Source organism: Salmo salar, chromosome 24 (assembly GCF_965601325.2).
Source record: "Salmo salar chromosome 24, fSalSal1, whole genome shotgun sequence".
In the NCBI taxonomy this organism is placed as follows: Eukaryota; Metazoa; Chordata; class Actinopteri; order Salmoniformes; family Salmonidae; genus Salmo; species Salmo salar.
The window spans coordinates 18346531-18369981 of record NC_138314.1 but is presented as its reverse complement, the minus strand read 5'-3'; the positions used below and the strand labels follow the sequence as shown (position 1 = coordinate 18369981).

At 41.7% G+C, this 23451-nt stretch overlaps 1 protein-coding gene across 1 annotated transcript; it reads right to left on the bottom strand.

Annotated features, from left to right (window-relative positions):
- Positions 1–6366: 6366 nt before the first annotated feature.
- On the bottom strand, positions 6367–22716 carry LOC106584976 (RNA-binding protein EWS). The gene is made up of 17 exons (XM_014170665.2): positions 22701–22716; positions 17565–17601; positions 17373–17424; positions 17041–17173; positions 16811–16825; positions 16126–16321; positions 15647–15906; positions 15338–15503; positions 12203–12240; positions 11550–11582; positions 11188–11303; positions 10432–10561; positions 10113–10232; positions 8416–8548; positions 8219–8304; positions 6830–7073; positions 6367–6738 (listed from the first exon to the last, which is right to left on the bottom strand). The coding sequence occupies exons 1-17, from the start codon at positions 22714–22716 to the stop codon at positions 6702–6704; spliced, it is 1812 nt and encodes a 603-aa protein (XP_014026140.1). The 3' UTR covers positions 6367–6701.
- Positions 22717–23451: the final 735 nt, after the last annotated feature.

Sequence of the window (23451 nt, the reverse complement as noted above, 5' to 3'; positions counted from 1 at the left end):
GTTTTTGTATGGAGGTCAATGAGTGTCGATTTTGGTTCACAAACAAATATTGCTTATTTGATCGAATAGATGTTTCGGAATGATTAGGTTGTTACGAGTTTACTGACATAAGTAGGACACGTGACATGCCGGCAACTTTGAGAAAAAACACTTTAGGCCTATATCGGTTGTGCCAGTTGTCACTAGTTACCATAGCCACAAAGTCATAAACCCCGCCTATTTCTACAATTCATCTTCTTAAAATTTGATTTTAAACCTAACCTTACTACTAACCTTATGCCTAACCCTAAATTAAAACCAGAACGCAAATGTTTGTTTTCATGAATGTTTACGATTTTGACTTTGTGGCTTCGGTCACTAGTGGAAACAGTTGAGCCACACTCTCATTGGCTACAATGGTCCCGACCTGATCTTGCCTCCTACCGACTGCCTTACATTTTTCAATAAACGTATTTTAATTGTTAGAGTGGCCACCAGAGTAGGCCCGGTTTCCCAAAAGCATTTTAAGGCTACGTTCGTCGTTTGAACATTCGTAGGAGCATCGTTAAATATCCGAGCTATTTCCCAAAACCATCGTTACTAAACTTGCTATTCAAAACGCTCGTTATTTAACGATTGCATCAGACCACTGGTAGAACAGCTAAGTAGCCTACGTCGTAAATGCTTGTTCGCCCTTCCGCGTCACTCTATACACGGAATATCTCCACTAAACACACAATTAAGGTGTGTGTCTTTCTGTGACCATTTCTTTGCATGACAAGCGAAGGATACTTTTTTAATTAACCTAACAAGCGAAGGATATTTTTATTTAACTAGGCAAGTCGGTTAAGAACAAATTCTTATTTACAATGACGGCCTACCAGAAGTCAAAATGCTTCCTGCGGGAACGGGGGCTGGGATTAAAAATAAAATATAGGACTAAACACACATCACGACAAGAGAGACACCACTACATAAAGAGACCTAAAACAACAACACAGCATGGCAGCAACACAACATGGAAGCAGCACAAAACCTGGTACAGACATTATTGGGCACAAACAACAGCACAAAACGCAAGAAGGTAGAGACAACAATAAATCATTCAACTGTCTGTATGTGTCCATAATGAAGAGATGGGGATAAAACGGTCCAATTTTAGTGTATTTTTTTGCAGCTCGTTCCAGTCACTAATATAATAGGCTAAATAATAAGATGAATACAGTATAGGCTACATAGACCTAAATATTTGAACGATATTGAACTCAATTTAATGGTAATAAAATTGTTTTACTTAGCCATTTGTCTCCTGTCGTCAGAAATGTTTGCCTCGATATAGCATATTTCATGATGTGTAACATGTGCGCAATGATGTGCCTATTCTTGATTTAGTACATTATTATAGGGTAAGCATTAGCCGCCTCAATATTTGTAGCCATAGGTGAAACAATACATGATCAAAAGTATGTGGACACCGGCACATCTCATTCCAAAATCCTGGGCATTCATTTGCTGTTATAACAGTCTCCACTCTTCTGGGAAGGATTTTCACTAGATGTTGGAATATTGTTGACTGGACTTACTTCCATTCAGCCACAAAGGCATTAGTGAGGTTGGGCACGGATGTTGGGCAATTAAGCTGGGTCCGCAGTCGGCATTCCAATTCATCCCGATGGGGTTGAGGTCAGAGCTCTGTGCAGGCCAGTCAAGTTCTTCCACACCGATCTCAACAAACCATTTCTGTATGGACCTCGGTTTGCGCACAGGGGCATTGCCATGCTGAAACAAGAAAGGGCCTTCCCCAAACTGTTGCCACAAAGTTGCAAGCACAGAATAATCTATAATGTCATTGTATGTGTAACCGATGTGAAATGGCTAGTTAGTTAGCGGTGGTGTGCGCTAATAGCATTTCAATCAGTGACGTCACTCGCTCTGAGACTTGAAGTAGGGTTTCCCCTTGCGTTGCAAGGGCCGTGGCTTTTGTGGCACGATGGGTAACGATGCTTCGTGGGGTGTCAGTTGTTGATGTGTGCAAGGGTCCCTGGTTCGAGCCCAGGTAGGGGCGAAGAGAGGGACAGAACCTACACTGTTACATTGATGCTGTTGACCCGGATCATTGGTTGCTGCGGAAAAGGAGGAGGTCAAAGGGGGGGTGAGTGTAACCGATGTGAAATGGCTAGTTAGTTAGCGGTGGTGCGCGCTAATAACATTTCAATCAGTGATGTCACTCGCTCTGAGACTTGAAGTAGGGTTTCCCCTTGCGTTGCAAGGGCCGCGGCTTTTGTGGCGCGATGGGTAATGATGCTTCGTGGGTGTCAATTGTTGATGTGTGCAAGGGTCCCTGGTTCGAGCCCAGGTTGGGGCGAAGAGAGGGACGGAACCTACACTGTTACATATGCTGTAGCGTTAAGATGTACCTTCTCTGGAACTAAGGGGCCTAGCCCAAACCATGAAAAACAGCCCCAGACCATTATTCCTCCTCCACCAAACTTTACAGTTGGCACTGTGCATTGGGACAGGTAGCGTTCTCCTGGCATCCAGATTAGTCCGTCGGGCTGCCAGATATGGTGAAGCGTGATTCATCACTCCAGAGAACGCGTTTCCACTGCTCCAGAGTCTAATGGCGGTGAGCTTTACATTACTCCAACCGATGCGTACGGCTGCTCGGCCAATGAAACCCATTTCATGAAGCTCCCGACGAACAGTTATTGTGCTGACGTTGCTTCCAGAGGCAGTTTGGAACTCAGTAGTGAGTGTTGCAACCGAAGACAGACGATTTTTACACGCTACGTGCTTCAGCACTCGGCGGTCCCGTTCTGCGAGTTTGTGTGGCCTACCACTTTGTGGCTGAGCCGTTGTTGCTCCTAAACGTTTCCACTTCCCAATAACAACACTTACAGTTGAATGTGGCAACACTAGCAGGGCAGAAATTTGACTAACTGACTTGTTGGAAAGGTGGCATCCAATGACAGTGCCAAGTTGAAAGTCACTGAGCTCTTCAGTAAGGCCATTTTACTGCCAATGTTTTTCTATGGAGATTTCACGGCTGTGTGCTCGATTTTATACACTTGTCAGCAACGGGTGTGGCTAAAATAGCCGAATCCACAAATTTGAAGGGGTGTCCACATACTTTTGTATATATAGTGTATCTCTCTAGGAGCTGATCTTCTGTTATTATTTTTATTTTTAAAGGTACAATTGGAAAGGGAGAAGGCTGATCCAAGAGCAGTGCTGCTTCTTTCGATCCTATCAGCGAAAAAAAATCTTTGAAACTTCTCTGTTTTTTCAATGACATTCAAATTTTAAAAAGGCAAAAGTTTAAATGTGTTCCACCTGAGCGAGTCTGACCACAAATCAGAGACCACCACTATGATTGCACACCAATGTGTTTGATGGATCGCGGGAAAAGATCAGGAATTTTTATTTATTTTAATTTTATTTAACCAGGTAGGCTAGTTGAGAACAAGTTTTCATTTGCAACTGCGACCTGGCCAAGATAAAGCAAAGCAGTTCGACACATACAACAACACAGAGTTACACATGGAATAAACAAACGTACAATCAATAATACAGTAGAAAAATCTATATACAGCATGTGCAAATGAGGTAGGATAAGAGAGGTAAGGCAATAAATAGGCCATGGTGGCAAAGTAATTACAATATAGCAATTAAACACTGGAATGGTTGGATGTGCAGAAGATGAATGTGCAAATTGAGATATTGGGGTGCAAAGGAGCAAGATAAATAAAAACATCACAGTATGGGGATGAGGTAGGTAGATAGATGGGCTGTTTACAGATGGGCTATGTACAGGTGCAGTGATCTGTGAGCTAGGAATAAGCTTTTGTTGGCTACAGTCCAAGCTATGTCTTCCAATGGTGCAACTGCTGTCGGCATCCAAATATTATGCAATTTGAATTAAGGCTTGGAGGTAAGGATGACAGTAGTGGTGTAGTCTACGGTGATACGGATATCACTTATTATTGATATCTACATTGCGCGTTGATGTGAATCACACCGCTGCTCTCTCATTTAGCTATTTGCGCTTTACGGATTGTGGATGGCTGTTCACAAATCTAAATGTGTATTTGAACCCAATAATAGTTGAATTCAAGAAGCTTAAGCTGCCTATCAGTCATTGTTTTTGAAACCAGTGGACAGCCAGTGAAAAATGCTCTCTTGCAACAGCTGCGTAGTTCGGATCCAAGCCTATGGAATAAGTGTGGCTTTTATTACTCAATCTAATTCATGCTGATTAAAAAATATATCCATAGGCCTAATGGACACATGCTCAAACTTGCACGCTTCGATAGACTTAAAAGGGCAATCTGTAGTTGCTACATTTCTTTTGGCATTTATAAATTATATATACAGTACCAGTCAAAAGTTTGGACACCTACTCATTCAAGGGTTTTTCTTTATTTTTACTATTTTCTACATTGTAGAATAATTGTGAAGACATCAACACTATGAAATAACACATAAGGAATCATGTAGTAACTAAAAAAGTGTTAAACAAATCAAAATATTTTTTATATTCTTCAAGGTAGCCACCCTTTTCCATGAGCACAGCATTTCTTTTTGAATTTGAATCAATGAGCCCAATCAATCCTCCATGACAACAAAATCATAAACAAGAGTAGGGCGGGCTAATAAATCCTTTGTTTTGGGGTCATGCTCAGGTGAAACAATTTTGCTAATCTATACTTCCATATTTCCAAGTCCTGTTCTTGAAGATCAAGGGGTATAACATTCACTGGAATTCTGATAGACTTTGGTTTTTAATGTAAAGATATAATTTAATCTTATTATATGTAGTAGAAAGCAATGGGTTAGAAGAAGCCTACATAACCAACCCATAAAGTAACATTTAACATCCATATATGGCCAGCTATGTAAACTTTAACATTGATTTATCCTGCAATAGATGTAGTTCAATTAGTAACGTTGTCTTCTAATGCCTCTCAAGGGGAAAGTAATCTAAAAGTAACAATGTAATCAGATTACATTGCTGATTACAATTTGACAGGTAACGTGTAACTAACAGATTACATTTAGAAAGTAACACATCCCGTTAAGTATGCTGGGGAAATTAGTGAGATTATCCTTTTTATGGGTCAGACCCAAGTGTCAGGGCAGGACGAAGTTGCTTCCCAACAAGAAGTGACACTTCAATATAAGATTATAGGTCGCTCTTTGTCAATATGAAATAGATAAGCCTAGTAGTTACCTCTAGTCTTGAATACAAACAAACTTGATTTTTGATTCTCTGCTAACTCCAGTTTTTACAGGCAGGGCCAGACAAGCACTGTTTGTGAAACAACAGCTGCCCCATGCTTAGCTCAGCACATGCTCTGCGTGTGATTTCAATTTCAGTATGGAAAAAGGAGGGCCTTGTTTTGATTGGAAAAATACTTGAGATAGAGACGTGTAGGTTGAGAATTTTTTTGGACCGGGATAAATCAGTTTTTGTGTGTCAGATAACTCGCACAGTGATCTGTTCCCCAGCATGAGCAACTGGATACCAGTCCTCAAGGAACTCGGAAGTGTGAGCTGTGACCAGACTTCACCCACACACAGAACATTGGGCTTTGGTCTTTAAAAGGAAGTTCGAAGTTTAGGCTGGAGCATTTACTTTTCTCTGGATGACAACTTTACCACAGCACAATAAATGCACCCTGGCTGTGCTGTCAGTGATTACAGGCAGACAAACATAAAACTGGATTATAAATAACTGACCCAACTGGTATATTTAAACAAAGCCAATCAAATCATTTTCATTGGGAAGAGAAGGGTGATTATCAAAGGGCTCAGATCACTGTGGACATATGCTGAACAGATGCAAATGTGGTATCAGTCAGACAGGGGTGGCCAACATCTGTGGTTAATAACATCCATTGTTTCTTGATTGGATTGGGAGGTTTCTCAAAAGACATCAAGGCAATTCTGTAAAGTAAAGCCTGAAAGCAGTTGATCTTCATTCTTACTGGTAAATGTGCAGTTTAGTTGTCAAACTCGTTCCACAAAGCAGTATGGAAAGTGTGTTCATTAACTATATGATTGCAATGTAACATGAAGATAAATGTCACAAACCAGTTATATATATTATTCTTTGTGGCTTAGATAAGTCCTCGATGACAGCTGCTGTATCTTCAACAGTTGTTGGTCAAACAGATATCATGCCCGCATTCTTTCAAAGCGGCATATTACAGTGCCTCCTCGTTGACAATTCTGAAAGAGAACACTGCTGTAGGTGTAGAGCTGTGAAATGCTGTACAATTCCTACTTTTCCCACCATTTGAGAACCAAGATGAAGACAATTGCAAAAAGTCAACCATTCATGATGCCTCATAACAGCAATGGATCCGAATTTCTTTTAGCATCAAATCAGGGTGGACATTTTATTTTCAAAATTGTTTATCATTACACAGCTATGGGAAGGAGAAGCAATTACAATTAAAAAAGAAGTGTCATGTTTTACAATAAACTGTCAAAATCAGTCTGTACATCTAAGAAATGCAAAAAATAAAGTTGCACAAGTCAAAATAACTGAACCAAGGGTAAACAAAACTATAAAAAAACTAAACGTTTAACTACGAGTTGAATGAAACTGCAGAGTATTTCAAAAGCAGTTCTATAACCATTAATAAAAACGGAATCATAAATTAATTTCATTTTAAAAATCAAATCCTGCACTAAATGGAAAATTCAAATTGCTGTCTTCAGTAGGGTCGGTCTCTGCGTTCCTGGCGATGGTCCCTATGAGAGAGGCAAAGCCGTAATTTAGTGTCCAACAAACATAGTAAGTAATACACGAGCATGATGAAAGCAGTCCAACATGTTCCTTTACCTCATATCCATCTTGCCTGGGGGCCCCCCCATTCCTCCTCTCCCCATTCCTCTTCCTCGGTCCATAGGCGGTCCTCCCCTGCTAGACCCTCGGAATCCCCCTCGGTCCATTCCACCACGTCCCCTGAATCCACCGCCACGGTCACCTCCCCATCCTCCACGGAAGCCTCCAGGCCCTCCTGGCCCGCCACGGTCCATCCCTCTGCCCCCACGCATCCCCATGCCACCCCTGCCTCGCTCACCACCTGAACAAAATCACACAAGACCCAGTTAAGCTTGCCACCAGACTATCGTAGACATGCACATGTTAACAGGAAGGGGAACACAAGATTATTAAACATAGTAAAAAGTAGTATTCCCAGTGCACAAAGAGCAAGCCGCTCCAACACCAAAGCTTTCAATTATAGTAAACAGACTGCTAAACATGGATGGTTTCATGTTTCCCCAGAGTTGACACTAATCTATACTGAACAAAAATAAACATGCAACAATTTAAGATTTTACTGAGTTACATTTCATAAGGAAATCAGTAAATTGAAATAAATTCAATGGGCCCTAATCTATGGACTTCACATGACTGGGCAGGGGTGCAGCCATGGGTGGGCATAGGCCCACCCACTGGGCAAAATTGATTTATTACAGACAAATAGTCCTCAGCACCCCCCCGCAGTTGATCCCACAGGTGAAAAAGCTGGAGGTGGAGGTCCTGGGCTGGTTACACGTGGTCTGCGGTTTTGAGGCCGGTTAGACGTACTGCCAAAGTCTCTAAAACAACGTTGGAGGCAGCGTATGCTACTGAAATGAACATTTAAATTCTCAAGCAACAGCTCTGGTGGACATTCCTGCAGTCAACATGCCAATTGCAAGCTTCCTCAAAACTTGAGACATCTGTGGCATTGTGTTGTGTGACAAAACAGCACATTTTAAAGTGGCCTTTTATTGTCCACAGCACAAGGTGCACCTGTGTCCTGATCATGCTGTTTAATCAGCTTCTTGACATGTCACACCTGTCAGATGGATGGATTATCTTGGCAAAGGAGAAATGCAAACTAACAGGTATAAAAACATTTGAGAGAAATAAGCATTTTGTGCATATGGAAGGAACATTTCTGGGATTTTTTATTTTAGCTCATGAAACATGGGAACAACACTTTACATGTTGCGTTTATTTTTGTTCAATTTAGTACAACCGCTAAGCATGGACCCTGAAGTCTAGGTGTTAAACCTGTTTGTTTTATTTGGCTGTGTTACATTGCAAACAGTAAGATATGTGAAACAAGGAAGGTAATTCAGCCCTTGTTGCTCAAATAACACAAATTGTTATAATGGTTCCTGTCTACAGTTGAACCAGGCCCTAACAAGAGTGCTGCTGTGCCAGTGACCGCTGTACCTGAAGGGGGCCCAAAGCCCTCTGGTTTGGGAGCTTTGCACTGGTTACACTCCATCCTCCAGGAAAAGTTCTGGTTGCCACAGCCCCTGAGAAGGACAACCATTCAGTGATATACACAAAAACCACTAACTGTACTGTAAAGTTCATTTTGTTTTTTTAAATGGGAAAAGGAAAACTCTTTCTTGAGAGGTCCTTACTGGTTGGGGCACTCCCAGTCTCCAGCTCTCTGCTGCATGTTGCCACCTGGGCCACCTGGCCCACCTCTGCCCATACCATGTGGTCCTCCTCGTGGGACAAAACCTCCACGCTCTCCTCCACGGCCCATCATGCCTGATAACACACACCAGGGGTTGTTTCAATAGTTCATTATATTGCCATGGCAAATGTGGGGCAGCTATATATACTGAACAAAAATATAAAAACGCAACATGTAAAGTGTTGGTCCCATGTTTCATGAGCTGAAATAAAATATCCTAGAAAAGTTCCATACGCACAAAAAGTTTCGCGAAAATTTGTTTGCATCCATGTTAGTGAGCATTTCTCCTTTGCCAAGACAATCCATCCAACTGAAAGGTGTGTCCTACCAATAGGCTGATTAAACAACATGATCATTACACAGGTGCACCTTGCACTGGGGAAAATAAAAGGTCACTAAAATGTGCAGTTGTGTCACACAACAAAATGCCACAGATGTCTCAAGTTGAGGGAGCGAGCAATTGGCATGCTGACTGCAGGAATATTCACCAGAGCTGTTACCAGATAATTAATTGAATGTTCATTTCTCTACCATATGCCACCAACGTCATTGGAGAATTTGGCAGTACGTCCAACCGGCATCACAACCGCAGACACCGTGTAACCATGCCAGCCAAGGACTTCCACATCTGGCTTCTTCATCGGAGACCAGGCACCCGGACAGCTGATGATCCTTTGGGTTTGCACAACCGAAGAATTTCTGCACAAACTGTCAGAAACCGTCTCAGGGATGCTCATCTGCGTGCTCATTGTCCTCACCAGGGTCTTGACCTGACTGCAGTTCGGCATCTTAACCGACTTCAGTGGGGAAATGCTCACCGGCACGCTGGAGAAGTGTGCTCTTCAAAGATGAATCATGGTTTCAACTGTACAGATGGCAGACAGCGTGTATGGCGTTGTGTGGGCTAGCGGTTTGCTGATGTCAACATTGTGAACAGAGTGCCCCATGGTGGCGGTGGGGTTACGGTCTAGGCAGGCATAAGCTACGGACAATGAACAAAAATGCATTTTATCGATGGCAATTTGACTGCACAGACATACCATGATGAGACCCTGAGGCCCATTGTCGTGACATTCATCCTCCACCATCACCTTATGTTCCAGCATGATAATGCACAACCCCATGTCGTAAGGATCTGTACACAATTCCTGGAAGTTGAAAATGTACCAGTTCTTCCATGGCCTGCATACTCACCAGACATGTCACCCATTGAGCATGTTTGGGACGCTCTGGATCGACGCATACGACAGCGTGTTCCAGTTCCCACCAATATCCAGCAACTTCACACAGCCATTGAAGAGGAGTGAGACAACATTCAACTCAATGCAAAGGAGATGTGTTTTGCGCTGCATGAGGCAAATGGTGGTCACACCAGATGCTGACTGGTTTTCTGACCCATGCCCCTACCTTTTTTTATAAAGACATCTGTGACCAACTACTGCATATCTGTATTCCCAGTCATGTGAAATCCATAGATTAGGGCCTAATGAATTTATTTCAATTGACCAATTTCCTTTATATGAACTGTACCTCAGTAACATCTTTGAAATTGTTGCATGTTGCATTTACATTTCTGTTCAGTGTACTTTCAGTTTTGAACAAGTGCCATTCTCAAAGAAACAGTTCACTTAAATATACCTCCAGGTCCTCCACGGCCCATCATGTCACCCCTCATGGACATGCCCCCTCTCATTCCACCCATCATGGGCTTACGGCGAGCCATGGACACCTTCAGCCTCCTGCCCTGGTACTCTTTGCCTGTTGAGGTCATAAACAGAACGTAACAGGAATAAAGAGAAATGGAGAGAGAAAAAGGCAAGAGTTAATGGTCATTACTAGTATTCTAAAGTACATTTCAGTGCACATCAACACAAGCCCTGATATGCATTCATCTGGATGGTTCAAGGGTAGAATCAGAGTAGGCTGATGCAGGTTAAAAAGGGCCAGTATGACCTACCATCAAATAACTCTACAGCAGCTTTGGCAAAGGAGGGCTCCTCGTAGGACAGTGTGGCATCTCCCTTGGGCTTCCCTGAATCATTGTCTGTGTAGATGTTGATGGCAGGCTTGCCCAACCTCCGGTTCATCTAAACAATAAAAGAGGAATTCGTCACTCAAAAGACAACCTACCCAACCATTAACAGTTATCTGCTGTTGCCATTCTATTTGAGAGCATTTTTTTCAGCATTCATTAACTGTTCAGTCCTCTAATTAAATGAGAACAAGACAACAAAAACATTGTGTACCTGTGTAAGCATCATGCTGTTTAATCAGAAGAAGCTGATTAAACAGCATGATGCTTACACAGGTACACCTTGCGCTGTGGACAATAAAAGTCCACTAAACTGTGCAGTTTTGTCACAACACAATGCCACAGAGGGAGCGTGCAATTGGCATGCTGACTGCAGGAATGTCCAACAGTTGTTGCCAGAGAATTTAATGTTCATTTCTCTACCATAAGCCACCTCCAATGTCTACAGTACGTTGGATGCATATCTGTATTCCCAGTCATGTGAAATCCATAGACTAGGGCCTAATGAATTTATTTTAATTGACATATTTCCTTATATGAACTGTAACTCAGTAAAATCTTTTAAAGTGTTGCATGTTGCACTTATATATATTTTTCAGTATACATAAGCATGTTTTGGAAGAGACAAATACAATTTAATGTGTGCCTAAGTTGAGGTCCTTAGATTAAGACTGTCCTCACCCTGATGGCTCCAGGGTCTTTGAAGAAGATAGCCATCTCCTCCAGAGTGGCGTTCTCTGTGAGTCCTGTGATGTAGATGGTGCTGTTCTCAGAGTCATCCTGCTCCTCAGGGCGCCCTGAACAGAGAGAACTACCATTAAAAGAATTGCCAGGAAATACTACAGCTACACTTCCACTACACTGTCCTTACTCATCTCAGATTCATAGCATAAGCCATTAAGCCAAGAAGTTGGACCAAGATCAATGCAACAAAGCCTTTCAGGCAGATACAAACCAGTAAGATAAACATTCAAAGGTTAGCAATTGATCTTTCAATGGTTCTGATCTATGATTTAAGTGTTGGTCATTTAGTATCTGCTTACCCATGTTACGCACTGCCCCGTTGTTCATGGGTCCTGTTTGCCATCAGGCGAGGGGGGAAAAAAACAAAAAACAAAGTCAGTTTGTGCCACTCAAGTCCTCTGCTAAACTGCTGAAGAGTATTTGAAGTGATAACAGACACAGTCCTCCAGAACACAGGCATCAGACGTTTTTTGAAAATATATTGATCATGATGTAAATAAAAACCTCAGACCCGTTTGTATAAAAATGTGTGCCATAAGAAAATGTCCTAAGAAACCACATAATAATCATCCCCAAAAATACCAGGGGTTTGGCTCCATGAAATTGTAAATGCAAAACAATTTTTCAAAACGGACTTTTCTTGGCAGCGGTCATTTGTTATTAATATGTCATTGTGCAATAAGAGTACCTTGCTCTTCAAGGTTACCTTAGGCAGTGAGTGATAAACCAGAGTAAAAAGTACCCCTTTCCAAACAGATGTCTCAGACATTTAAACTGGATCCCCTTCTATTTCCATCCATTCTAATAGCCACCTATATATTTGGCTACCCCCCCCCCCTAAAAAAAACACTGCGCACACCAATGTAAGGGCTTAGGTAAATGCTCAGCGCGTACATGCTCTAGTAGGTAAAGGTCTGGAGTGGACAAGCCAGTGTAATACTCGTTAACTTACCACCGGGCTTATTGAAGCCACCTCTGTCTCCAGCGACGCTATGGGGGAATAAATGGAGATATGAAGGCGATTTCCCTTTTAACAGCCACTTCCATGCATGGAGCCCCAAGGCTCGTTTGGGGAGATTGAAGGAAACAGTTCTGACTAGTTCTTTTAACAACCCCCAACATGCCTACACAGTCTATGCAATCCAGTTAATGGGAATGAAGGAATTAACAGAAACTATGGCATCATTCCTTTACTAGAAATCTTCTTAACGACAGCATTTGATAGCAGATACAGGCTAGTTTGGAGCTAGCTGAGGGGTGTTAAATCTCTACCTATGGGGAAATATGGGACAGAATCCCAGGAATTTGTTACAAAGGAAACCTTTTTAGATGCATTCCATATGCAGTTTAATAATGACTAGCCTGGAGATACTATACTGACAAGAGATAACTTACAGATACAGTTAAATATGTGGAAAGCTAGTGCATTATGTCCAATTTACAGTTGAAGCAAATGGCTATAGGAGTTAAAACAAATGATTGACGTTGTCAAATGCAATGCATCTGAAATATTAAACAAAAAACAGGTGATTACAGTCACCTTTGAAATAAAACCAAAAACACACCATCCATGTACATTATTTTACAAAAACATGAATTGAAGTTAAACAATTCTAATAAATACAGAATTTAAACTTGACCATGTTACAATGTTCACCAAGGTAAAAGTAATAATTCAATTTGTATAGTAAAATCATCATTTTAAAGAGTTTCCCAGCATGCTTTAGACAGCACCATCCTCATCTCTTGGATTTAAGGCAGAACCCAAATCTCTGTGGTTTAACCCCTTCGGTTGTTTAAGCTGCCGGCTCTGTATTGAGTACAGGTACTTTATAGAATATAGATGGGTTTACATGGCTCTCACTGTTACCTGTAGCGTAAATGTGACAAAGCATGTTAAAAAGGTGTTCATTTGATTAAACAAAACATTTGTAATCCAAACCACATTTTAAAAACTAAAAACACATAAGGGGCTGGTTTCCCCAGACACAGATGAAGCGTAGTCCAAAGACTAAAAAGCATTCTGTGTATTGTTTTTAGTCCAGGACTAGGCTTACCCTGGGAAACCGGACCCAAAACATTTTGCCCTAAAAGCTATACTGTATGAAAAAGTAAAAACAGGAGTTACATATGAATGCCAAATTTTATTTTTTATTTTTATTCTTTACCCCTTTTTCGTGGTATCCAATTGGTCTTGTCTCATCGCTGCAACTCCCGTACGGACTCGGGAGAGGCTTAAGTCGAGAGCCGTGCGTCCTCCGAAACACAACCCAACCAAGCCGCACTGCTTCTTGACACAATGCCTGCTTAACCCAGAAGCCAGCCACACTAATGTGTCGGAGGAAACACCGTACACCTGGCGAACAGTGTCAGCCTGCACTGCGCCTGGCCCGTCACAGGAGTCGCTAGTGAGCGATGGGACAAGGACATCCCTGCCGGCCAAACCCTCCCCTAACCCGGACGACACTGGGCCAATTGTGCGCCGCCCCATGGGTCTCCCAGTCGCGGCCGGCTGCGACAGAGCCTGGACTCGAACCCAGAATCTCTAGTGGCACAGCTAGCACTGCGATGCAGTGCCTTAGACCACTGCACCACTCAGGAGGCCCACGCCACATTTCTTGACTACTTTAAGCAATATTAACAGAGAGAAAAAGCCTACTTTCAACTTGAAAACATGACAAAATCATCAATTGAGGTTAAGAAATGTGACAAATGTCATGTAATTAATAAAAGATTGTGCTGTAGACAAAGGTTGAATTATTCACTTTGATCCTCTCTTTAGGGAAAGCACATAGCCATGTACTGAATAATATTTTTTATATAATATAGGCCTAGAACAAAACATAACTGAACATATGAGTCTGGTGTGACCTAGTGAACATACGCCAAATTTTTTTTTTTTCTTGTTCCAGGGATATTACCTTCAGCTGTCTGATACTCAATGGAATCAACCTCACCTCAAACTCTACAATGAAAACATAGGTGCCATCATAATGCCCAGAAAGCTTGAACAAAACATGTAAGGCTCCAGGTTGCCAGTTTAGTACCAATAACCCACAAGGGGGATAACATTGGTTCTGCATGGATGTATCCCATAGAAATGTACTAGCGGTTTTCCAGGGAAAAACTCCAAACCCCAAATGTGCATTAACCTCAACTTAGTACGCAATTAAACTCCTTGGTATAGGCAATCAATGTGTCTTGCTTATTAAACAAACTTAAGTTATTTTAGAAGATCTGCCCCTGGGGGTCGTGAGCCAAAAAAAAGGCCCCGAAATGTTGTTCAAAAATGAGCTAATTGGACAGAAAGGGGCACACCACCTCCAAACACAAATGAGAAAAAGCGTGTCTTGTATTGCAAAGGTTTGTTAGCTTAAAGTTAAGGATTCTGTAGTTTTGAGATGTAAGTAATCGATTAATATGAAATATTGTTATATGTCAACACAAGCCAAAATTTGAGGTAAATCAGTTAGCAACTAAACTTCCATAGTGCATACTCCCAAATACCTTCAGGGTCAGCTTTTTAAAAAGAAAATCAGATTAAATAGATACGTTTTTATACCATCTTAAAATGTATTTAACCTCACAGCAATCATTTAAAAAGGTGCAGTGTGCCCACCAAATCATTGAAACCCGCAGCAGTAACCCTGAAGCCTTGTAAATAGATGGACCATAATCACTGATATAGATTATATACACCTGTAAAGCTGTGGTACAGCAAAAAGGGATATCTGATTGAATAGTTTACAACTCCAGCTTTCTGTTCACAAATGTCAGTCCCAGCTCTTTGATTCATGAAATCATATTCCTTCTTACCTTTGGCCACAGTATGGCAGGGCTAAGAGTTAGTACCCACTAAAGAGAGTCCCTTCATGATACTTTTTGTAGGCATTAGATATTTGATCCTACACAAAGTAAACAGTGACTTTCACCACTTATAAAAGAGATGTCTATTTTATCTTTGTAGGGTTACAACTTGACCCAATTAATGTTTAAGGGGAACTTCAAACTCAGCCCTGCTCAGCCTGGCCGCAGCACCTGCAAGAATGGATGGACGTTATGTTGAGCAATAAGGAGAGTGACTTACCCCATGCCTCCACGGCCCATGCCCCCACGTCCCCTGCCACCGTGCATCATGCCGCCCCTGTCATAGCCATCCCTGGGTGGCCCACGGCTCTCCCCTGCCCCTGGGAACCTAGCAGGGTCAGAGCCAGAGTAGCCAGAGCTGCCTCTGCCCTCCTGTCCATAGTTATCTACAGAATAACATGAGGATTAGCGGAAATGCCCTTGTGTGAAAATAAATGAACATCAACATGACTAAGACAATAACTAGCAGGTAGGCCTATTGCAATGCTTGTGTGTGTGTTAAAATAACAGAGGAGACCGCTACTCTTACTGTAATGGCTTGACTGGTTGTAACCACTTTGAGGCCCACTTTGTTGTCCATACTGGCTGCCTGCAGGCTGCCCATAGGAACCTGAGGCCTGAGGGGGGTAGGCCGCGGCAGGGGCCTGTTGCTGCTGAGGTGGGGGCTGCTGCTGCTGGTACCCACTCTGCTGCTGCCCATAGCTTCCCTGCTGGGCCTGGTACCCACTCTGCTGCGCGGCATATCCCCCGGGTTGGGAGTAGCTGCTCTGGCTATAGCCAGCTGGCTGGCTGCTGGTATTACAACTGAAGTGGTTAGGGGCGGGCAGGGATGGAATGGGTCATAAAGAGTGCTACACAACTATATGTTTCTTATGGGTTGACAGCTGCAACTTGTCCTCCACTGTGTACAAACTAAAATCAAGAAACATCAACAAAATATAGTTTAACATTTCACTGCATCACTACTTCCATTACACCCTGGTCCTAATGTGAGACTAGTTAGCCTACCTCTGAGGCGCAGTGGAAGCAGCCTGCTGGCTGTAGCCAGCATAGGCAGACTGGGCTGCATAGCCTGGCTGGGAGCCATAGGAGGGCTGAGAGGCTGCGGGAGCAGCAGCAGGAGCACTCTCATATCCACTGGCTCCATAGCCCGCGGCAGGCTGGGAGTAGCCATGGGCACTGGGCTGGGCAGCAGGGTACCCAGCTGTGGTCAAACAGTAAATGGTTAAATTGAAGAAGGTGTAGATAGATCATTCCAGGTACAACCTGGTTAGGATTTTAGTCCAGAACTGCCCAAATGAATGAAGCAATCTGTTCTATTTGGATCACACTATAACCACTTGGGAATTCTACAACCTGACAGAGAGCAGCACTGATGAAGAATATTAAATGGCACAGAAGAATACCATTGTGTTATTAGAAGTGTGTTAGAATTAGTGTTAGATATCAGTAGATGAATACCATTCTGAAGGGTCTATTGTCTTTTACAGTCATGATGCAGGAGGAGTAAATAGTGTCAAAGAAATCTATCATCTCCAGGGTTCAACTAGTCTACTCACAATACTATAGTTTACTAGACATGATGCTAAATATATTACATGGATCTATCCAGCCAGCCATTGAACACCTTGTATTGACTGAGCCTAAGTGGCATGAAATGGATAGAGATGCATGAAAAGTAATTGTGTCGAACCTGTTTTATTCCCAGCTGTAACATGAAAGCAAGAGGAGAAAAGGTTCACAGTTCAAAAATGGTGACTCGGGTTGAAAATGGTCCTTTAAGGTCCTCAAAGCACATTTGCAGTAATATAAATAAAGGATTGACATTACATGTGGTCAATGGTTAGAGGCATGATGGACAATTCTCATTCCCTTCCACCAAAATTACTTTTGGCCAATCATTTTGATCAGTTTGAAACTGACCTGGTGCTGGTTGCCCATAGGAGGAACCATACTGCTGTGCATAGCCGCCAGCAGAGGGTGCTGCCTGAGAGTATCCGGTCTCAGCTGCAGCAGGCTGGGCGTAGGACCCATATCCTTGCTGGCTATAACCCTGCTGAAATACAAAATATTATTTTATAGACCGATATATAATGACAAGTACCTTGGGAAAGATGGCAAGCTGTCCTGTGCTTCAGTTAAAACTGTATGCAAACATGGAATGAGATCAAGGCAGTATTGTGGATCTCTGACCATCATTCCAGTTTATGTAATTCATAAATGTCTAAAAATAATTGTCTAAATATAAAACTCACCTGGGCAGATTGTCCATAGCCCTGTGAGGGCTGAGCAGCATAGGAGCCATACCTGCAGGGACACAAGATCAATCATTCATCTCGTTTCTGTAGATCATAATTAATTGTACCAAATAACACAAACACCCATTCCTCTGGATTCATTAGAACACTTCTCTTAGTAGCACACAACCTGCATGTAGAAAGACTTACCCCTGCTGGGCACCGGCCTGGTTGTAGGAACTGTAATCTGTAAAAGAAAATGACAAAAGAAATGATTAGTCTAACATTCAACAACAGTCCTACAGGCTAGTACAGTATCAAAATCTACTTTGGACTCATGAGAAGAAACTACTCATGTTCACTGGGCAATAATCTTGTGTAGACCTTCGGCAGTGGCAACCAGGCCAGGCCACACAAAGGGAAAATCTTTCAAGTTCAACAGTCCTTGAAAAGAGAAAACATTCCTGCTATTCAACTCTAGCAAGGACTGACTAGTGATAGTTGTTTGCCGTTGTTATGTTGTGGGGGCCATCACGCCTTTGCTTGCATAACTAACGTTACGGTAGTTGGCTAAATTGGCCAACAAAGAAACAAAAATGTGGCTAGATTAGCAAGGCTGTACGGAAAGGTATACACTAGCACAAACAGAGATCTTATTAAATTACTAGAGGAGCTATATCATGAACCCTCAAAGTCCCAGAATGGGGAGAAAACGGCAGCAGATGAAAGGTTAAAACAACGGCATACTAGTATCCCATAACTCCTTGCAACAGTGGGACCAGCTATGCTGGTTAGCAATGGCGCTGATTCCAGATTTGTAACAATGCCGTCTTAACCTGTATTTTTGACCTAGACCCATGTTTAGGTTGAAGATGGAACATTTTTGGAGAAAGGTGTCACAAAAATGCAGAGGTTATACCACTCTGAATCAACCACGGGACCAGCTCAAGCATTGTAGCTAACGCTGCCTAGGTAAAAGGCAAGCGGCCTGAAACAGATCATAAGGTTGGTGGGGGAAAAATTGCATTTTAAGCTAAAGCCAGAAAAAAGACAACTGCCTGCTAGCTAACGTTTGGGATGAAGATTACAAGGTTAAGACAACAGGATTGCAATATTCCATAACCCTTTGCAATTCAAGGGACCAGCATCGCTAGTGGTAATTTTTACACACAGTATCAGTCAAAAGTTCGGACACCTACACATTCTAGGGTTTTTCTTCATGAAAAATGACTTTCTACATTGCAGAATAATAGTGAAGACATCAAAACAATGAACACACATGGAAATCTAAATATATTTTAGATTCTTCAAATAGCCCCACTTTGCCTTGATGACAGCATTGCACACTCTTGGTATTCTTTCAATCAGCTTCATGAGGTAGTCTCCTGGAATGTATTTCAATTAAGAATGATGGAGACCACGGTGTTCTTGGGGACCTTCAATGCTGCAGACATTTTTTGGTACCCTTACCCAGATCTGTGCCTCGACACAATCCTGTCTCGGAGCTCTACGGACAATTCCTTCGACCTCATGGCTTGATTTTTGCTCTGATATGCGCGGTCAACTATGGGACCTTTCCAAATCATGTCCAATCATTTGAATTTACCACAGATGGACTCCAATCAAGTTGTAGAAACATCTCAAGGATGATCAATTGAAACAGGATGCACATGAGCTCATAGCAAAGGGTCTGAATACTTACGTAAGTAAGGTATTTAAATTAATATATACAGCTTTTTTTGAAAATGTGTTTGCTTTGTCATTATGAGGTTGTGTGTAGTTGAGGGAATTTTTTTATATATCCATTTTAGAATACCGCTGTAACGTAACAAAATGTGTAAAAGTTCAAAGGGTATGAATACTTTCCAAATGCAATGCATGTGTTTATATTTGGGATGCACAATATATCGGCCGATATTAGCTAAAAAAAAGCCAACATCGGTATCGGCCCGATATCTAGATTAACGATGACGTTAAAAACCAATGTCAAAGCTACCGTGCATACCTATATAACGTAGGTACAGGACGTAATGACGCCACGTATAATTGTGTGCTACACGTGCAACAGCATTCCTAACCTAGCCCACAATGTCTGCTGTGTGGAACGAGCGGTCAACAAGTCGAGCAGTCATTTGAAAGAGTAAGAAATTTCAGCGAAACAACTCAAAGGCGAAATCCATTAAAACCAAGATAATGGAATTCATTGTCCAAAGACAATCAACCGTTCTCTGTCGTGGATGTTGGCTTTTGCCGACTGGTCGAGCACCAGCGCACACTACCAAGTGCGCTATTTTTCAGATGTTGCCCTACCAGAGTTACACAGTAATAGCGTCACTGCTATTAGCTTCATGACCCATTTGGGTCTTTGCGTGTCAAAAAAGATACAGTAGCACTGTTTTTGCATTATTTAAACCAAATTGAACATGTTTCATTATTTATTTGAGGCTAAATTGATTTTATTGATGCATTATATTAAGTTAAAATAAGTGTCCATTCAGTATTGTTGTAATTGTCATTATTACAAATACATTAAAAAATACATATATTAAATAAAAAAATAAAACCGGCTGATTAATCGGCATCGGCTTTTTTGGCCCTCCAATAATCGGTATCGGTGTTGAAAAATCATAATCGGTCGACCTCTAAGTAGAAACTGCAGTCATTTTCATTATTCTTAGCAATTATTTAGAAATCCTTGTGAGTAAGTATTAGCTAGGTAGCCAATTGAACTTCAATTCATGAAAATAAATGGCTAGCCAGCTACTTAACCCTGTTGCCCAAAGCTAACGTTATAAGCAGCCAGCTAGCTTCATCTGGCTAGTGACGCTCGACCAGACCGGGTTATTTGTTGTGAAGCTGGCCACAATAAGGATTATGCACAATCGTGGAATTTGAGGAATGCCTTCAAAATAAAAGTATGTAATTGACAGTGATGCAAATTAATACAAATAGTAGAATTGTGCCATACTTTTATTTTAAAGGCTAAACCCAAAGTCCCCTATTGTAGCTAGCTTCACATAGATAGGTCCGACCACCATTAATCAAATAAGAACCGTCTTATAAATTAGGGTTATTTTAGACGACACGTCAAATAGTGTTATTTGGCATGCATCTTTTTTGATACGCAAAGACCGAAACGGCGTTCCATAGAAATCCTGGTTGAGAATGAAACTGAACAAATGAAGAACGAAACAGCACAGCAAGTAAGTGAAAGAAATAGGTTTTGATTATGTTTTACTGGTAATGGGGACATACGTAAATGCCAACAAAATAACCTTTTGGTCAGTGTGTGTGTACCCTTTATTTAACTAGGCAAGCCAGTTAAGAACAAATTCTTATTTACAATGACGGCCCGGACGACACTGGGCCAATTGTGCCCCGCCCTATGGGACTCCCAATCACGGCCGGATATGATACAGCCTGGATTCGAACCAGGGACTGTAGTGACGCCTCTTGCACTGAGATGCAGTGCATTAGACCGCTGTGTGTGTTAACTATTTAACTGTACTAGAATGCTTAAAAGGCTGCTAAAATGTTAAATATCAGCTAACGTTTTTTTTTGGCGTGGAAAATATTGGATATCGGTCAAAAATGTCATATAGGTGCATCAGTAGTTTATATATAATATTTTCTTTACACTCCAGATCACAGGAGGCTGCTGAGGGGACAATGGAAAAAATAGAATGACGTCAAACACCTGGAAACCATGTGTTTGACACCATTATACTCAAGTCAATTAAGGTGCCACCAACCTCCTGTGCTCCAGATACAAACAATAACTACATCTCATCTGCCCAGACCCACATGCTCACAACCATTCTTAGTGCCTGCATTATTGTTTGCTACTTGGCCTTAAATTGTACCAATTTGTTTTTCCTTGGTTGCCAATGATATTTCAATAATAAAATAACTTGATTTTTTCATTGTGTCAATGATGGCAGATTGATTGACTTCCAAGTTTGTTTTTGTTAACACATTTTTTTTCAAGATGGGTGATGAGAAAATAATCATCCAGCCCATTAGCTACCTCACTACACCCCCCATATGCCATGTCTTGAAATATGCAGACAGGCAGATTAAAAGTCTACATTATAATACTTCTGACAGCCAACTTTCTAGCCCCGCCCACAACTTCATAGCATTCCCAGACAGCATGGATTCCCAGACAGCATACACTTAAGACATGACTGTAGAATTTCTGAATTTTGTCTCTTGTATTAAACATTCTAACATTAATTTATACTGGATTAAGCATACATTTTTGTTAACTAATTTTGTTAGTTATGCACCAACTTTCCCTCCATTTTGTGCAAACATCAGTTCTTTTTAATTATTGGTTGCAAAAAAATATTATTTTTCTAAGAGCGCTAACATTAGTAGTTATCAATGGCGCATGCCAGGAAGTAAAAGCAGGAAGTGTACCCTTCAATCGGTGCTGCGATTTTTAAGTCAACTCCCATCTGACAATACAAAAAATAAATTCCATTGCATGAGCCACATCTGTTAGCATCATTTGAATTTACATTCTACGTTACCAAGGCAATCCAGTCGATAGGACATTCCAAATTATTTTGGAAATTGCATTACAACTACCAGCCGCCATTGCGAGCGTACCCATTAATTGGCCAGTCAAATTTCCTGGGTTAGAGTTTCCAATCCTGTTTTATTCACTTTATTTCTATGGTCCTATCATCAACTGATTTCAGACAGTGTGTGGAGCGACTGCATCGTTTGAATAGAATTTTGGCAGTTCATTTGAAACATCTATGAATTAATTCATCTAAAACTGGCTAACTAACGTTAGCTAACAAAGATACAGTGCAGATAACATTACATTCTTAAAATACATGATTTTACACAATCACAGGTCTGAGAAACAATGGTTGATTAAGTTCCTGACCAAAATGGCTGACCTTTAGAGCATCATAAGAGTCATGTCGGTCCTAGAATTCAAATTCGGCAGATGCACGTGTGTGGTAAGAGTTTGTGTCCCTCGCCCCGGCATCGTGGCTAGATTGGGCCTACTGCCCTAGATTCTACATTAGCCAACGTCAACTAACGAAGTAAACTCGTTCATTCAACATTCTCCGGCTGGCCGATTAAACTCAACTCCATGATTTAAATCGAAGAGTTTCGTAAGCTAGGCCAACGTTGGCAAACGCAACGCGTTAGCTAGCTACCGGCTACTGTACATATTTAAACGTTCGCATTATACGTACATATTAGATTAAACCACATACATTTGATGTAACTATTGATAAATATGTACATTTCTTTACATGGTCTATAATATCTAAAGAATTCATGCAAAATGACACAATAAAATAGACCGAGAACGGAACCCACCAGGTGCTGACGCCATCTTCGTTTCGTCTGATGTTGGCGCATGCGCGTAAACGAATGGATGGATGAACTTGTGCTGCGTTGAAAAAAACGGGGAAGTCGGGGAAAAAAACAGCTCCGAATTGGAAAAATCGATTTGAACCGTCATCCAATTCAGAATTCCAACTCGGGAACTTCTAGAGCTCCGAATTTCCGACCTGAAGACCACTGACGTCGTGATTTGACGTATTTTTCCGAGTTCCCAGTTGTTTTGAACGCGGCATCTTTCTCGAGCACCGACTTTCCAAACAGAATATCACTGAAGGCATGGTTTTACCTCGTATTTTTCTTCCTTGGAACAACGTTTCTGTTAAGTTTAGTGGTGCTGACGTGACATTCCAGCCAGGCTCAGTTTAGGCCCAGGTGGACGGTTCCCGGGGTGCCGAGGTAGTCTAAAAGCAGATATGGAGAATTTGATATCACCCCTGAATAGGGGTATTTCTACTTGCACATCATCATCATCTGCTATTTATCAAATTCAAATCAAATGTATTTATATAGCCCTTCTTACATCAGCTGATATATCAAAGTGCTGTACAGGAACCCTGCCTAAAACCCCAAACAGCAAGCAATGCAGGTGTAGAAGCACGGTGGCTAGGAAGAACTCTAGAAAGGCCAGAACCTAGGAAGAAACCTAGAGAGGAACCAGGCTATGAGGGGTGGCCAGTCCTCTTCTGGCTGTGCCGGGTGGAGATTATAACAGAACATGGCCAAG

What these genes read in the sequence shown, in the direction of transcription:
- LOC106584976 (XM_014170665.2), bottom strand. An exon ending in TGGCTTCAATAAGCCCGGTG is followed by an intron (nt 11,583 to 12,202) that starts GTAAGTTAACGA and finishes GATGGCAAACAG; the next exon opens with GACCCATGAACAACGGGGCA. An exon ending in GGGCCGTGGAGGACCTGGAG is followed by an intron (nt 8,549 to 10,112) that starts GTATATTTAAGT and finishes GTGTGTTATCAG; the next exon opens with GCATGATGGGCCGTGGAGGA.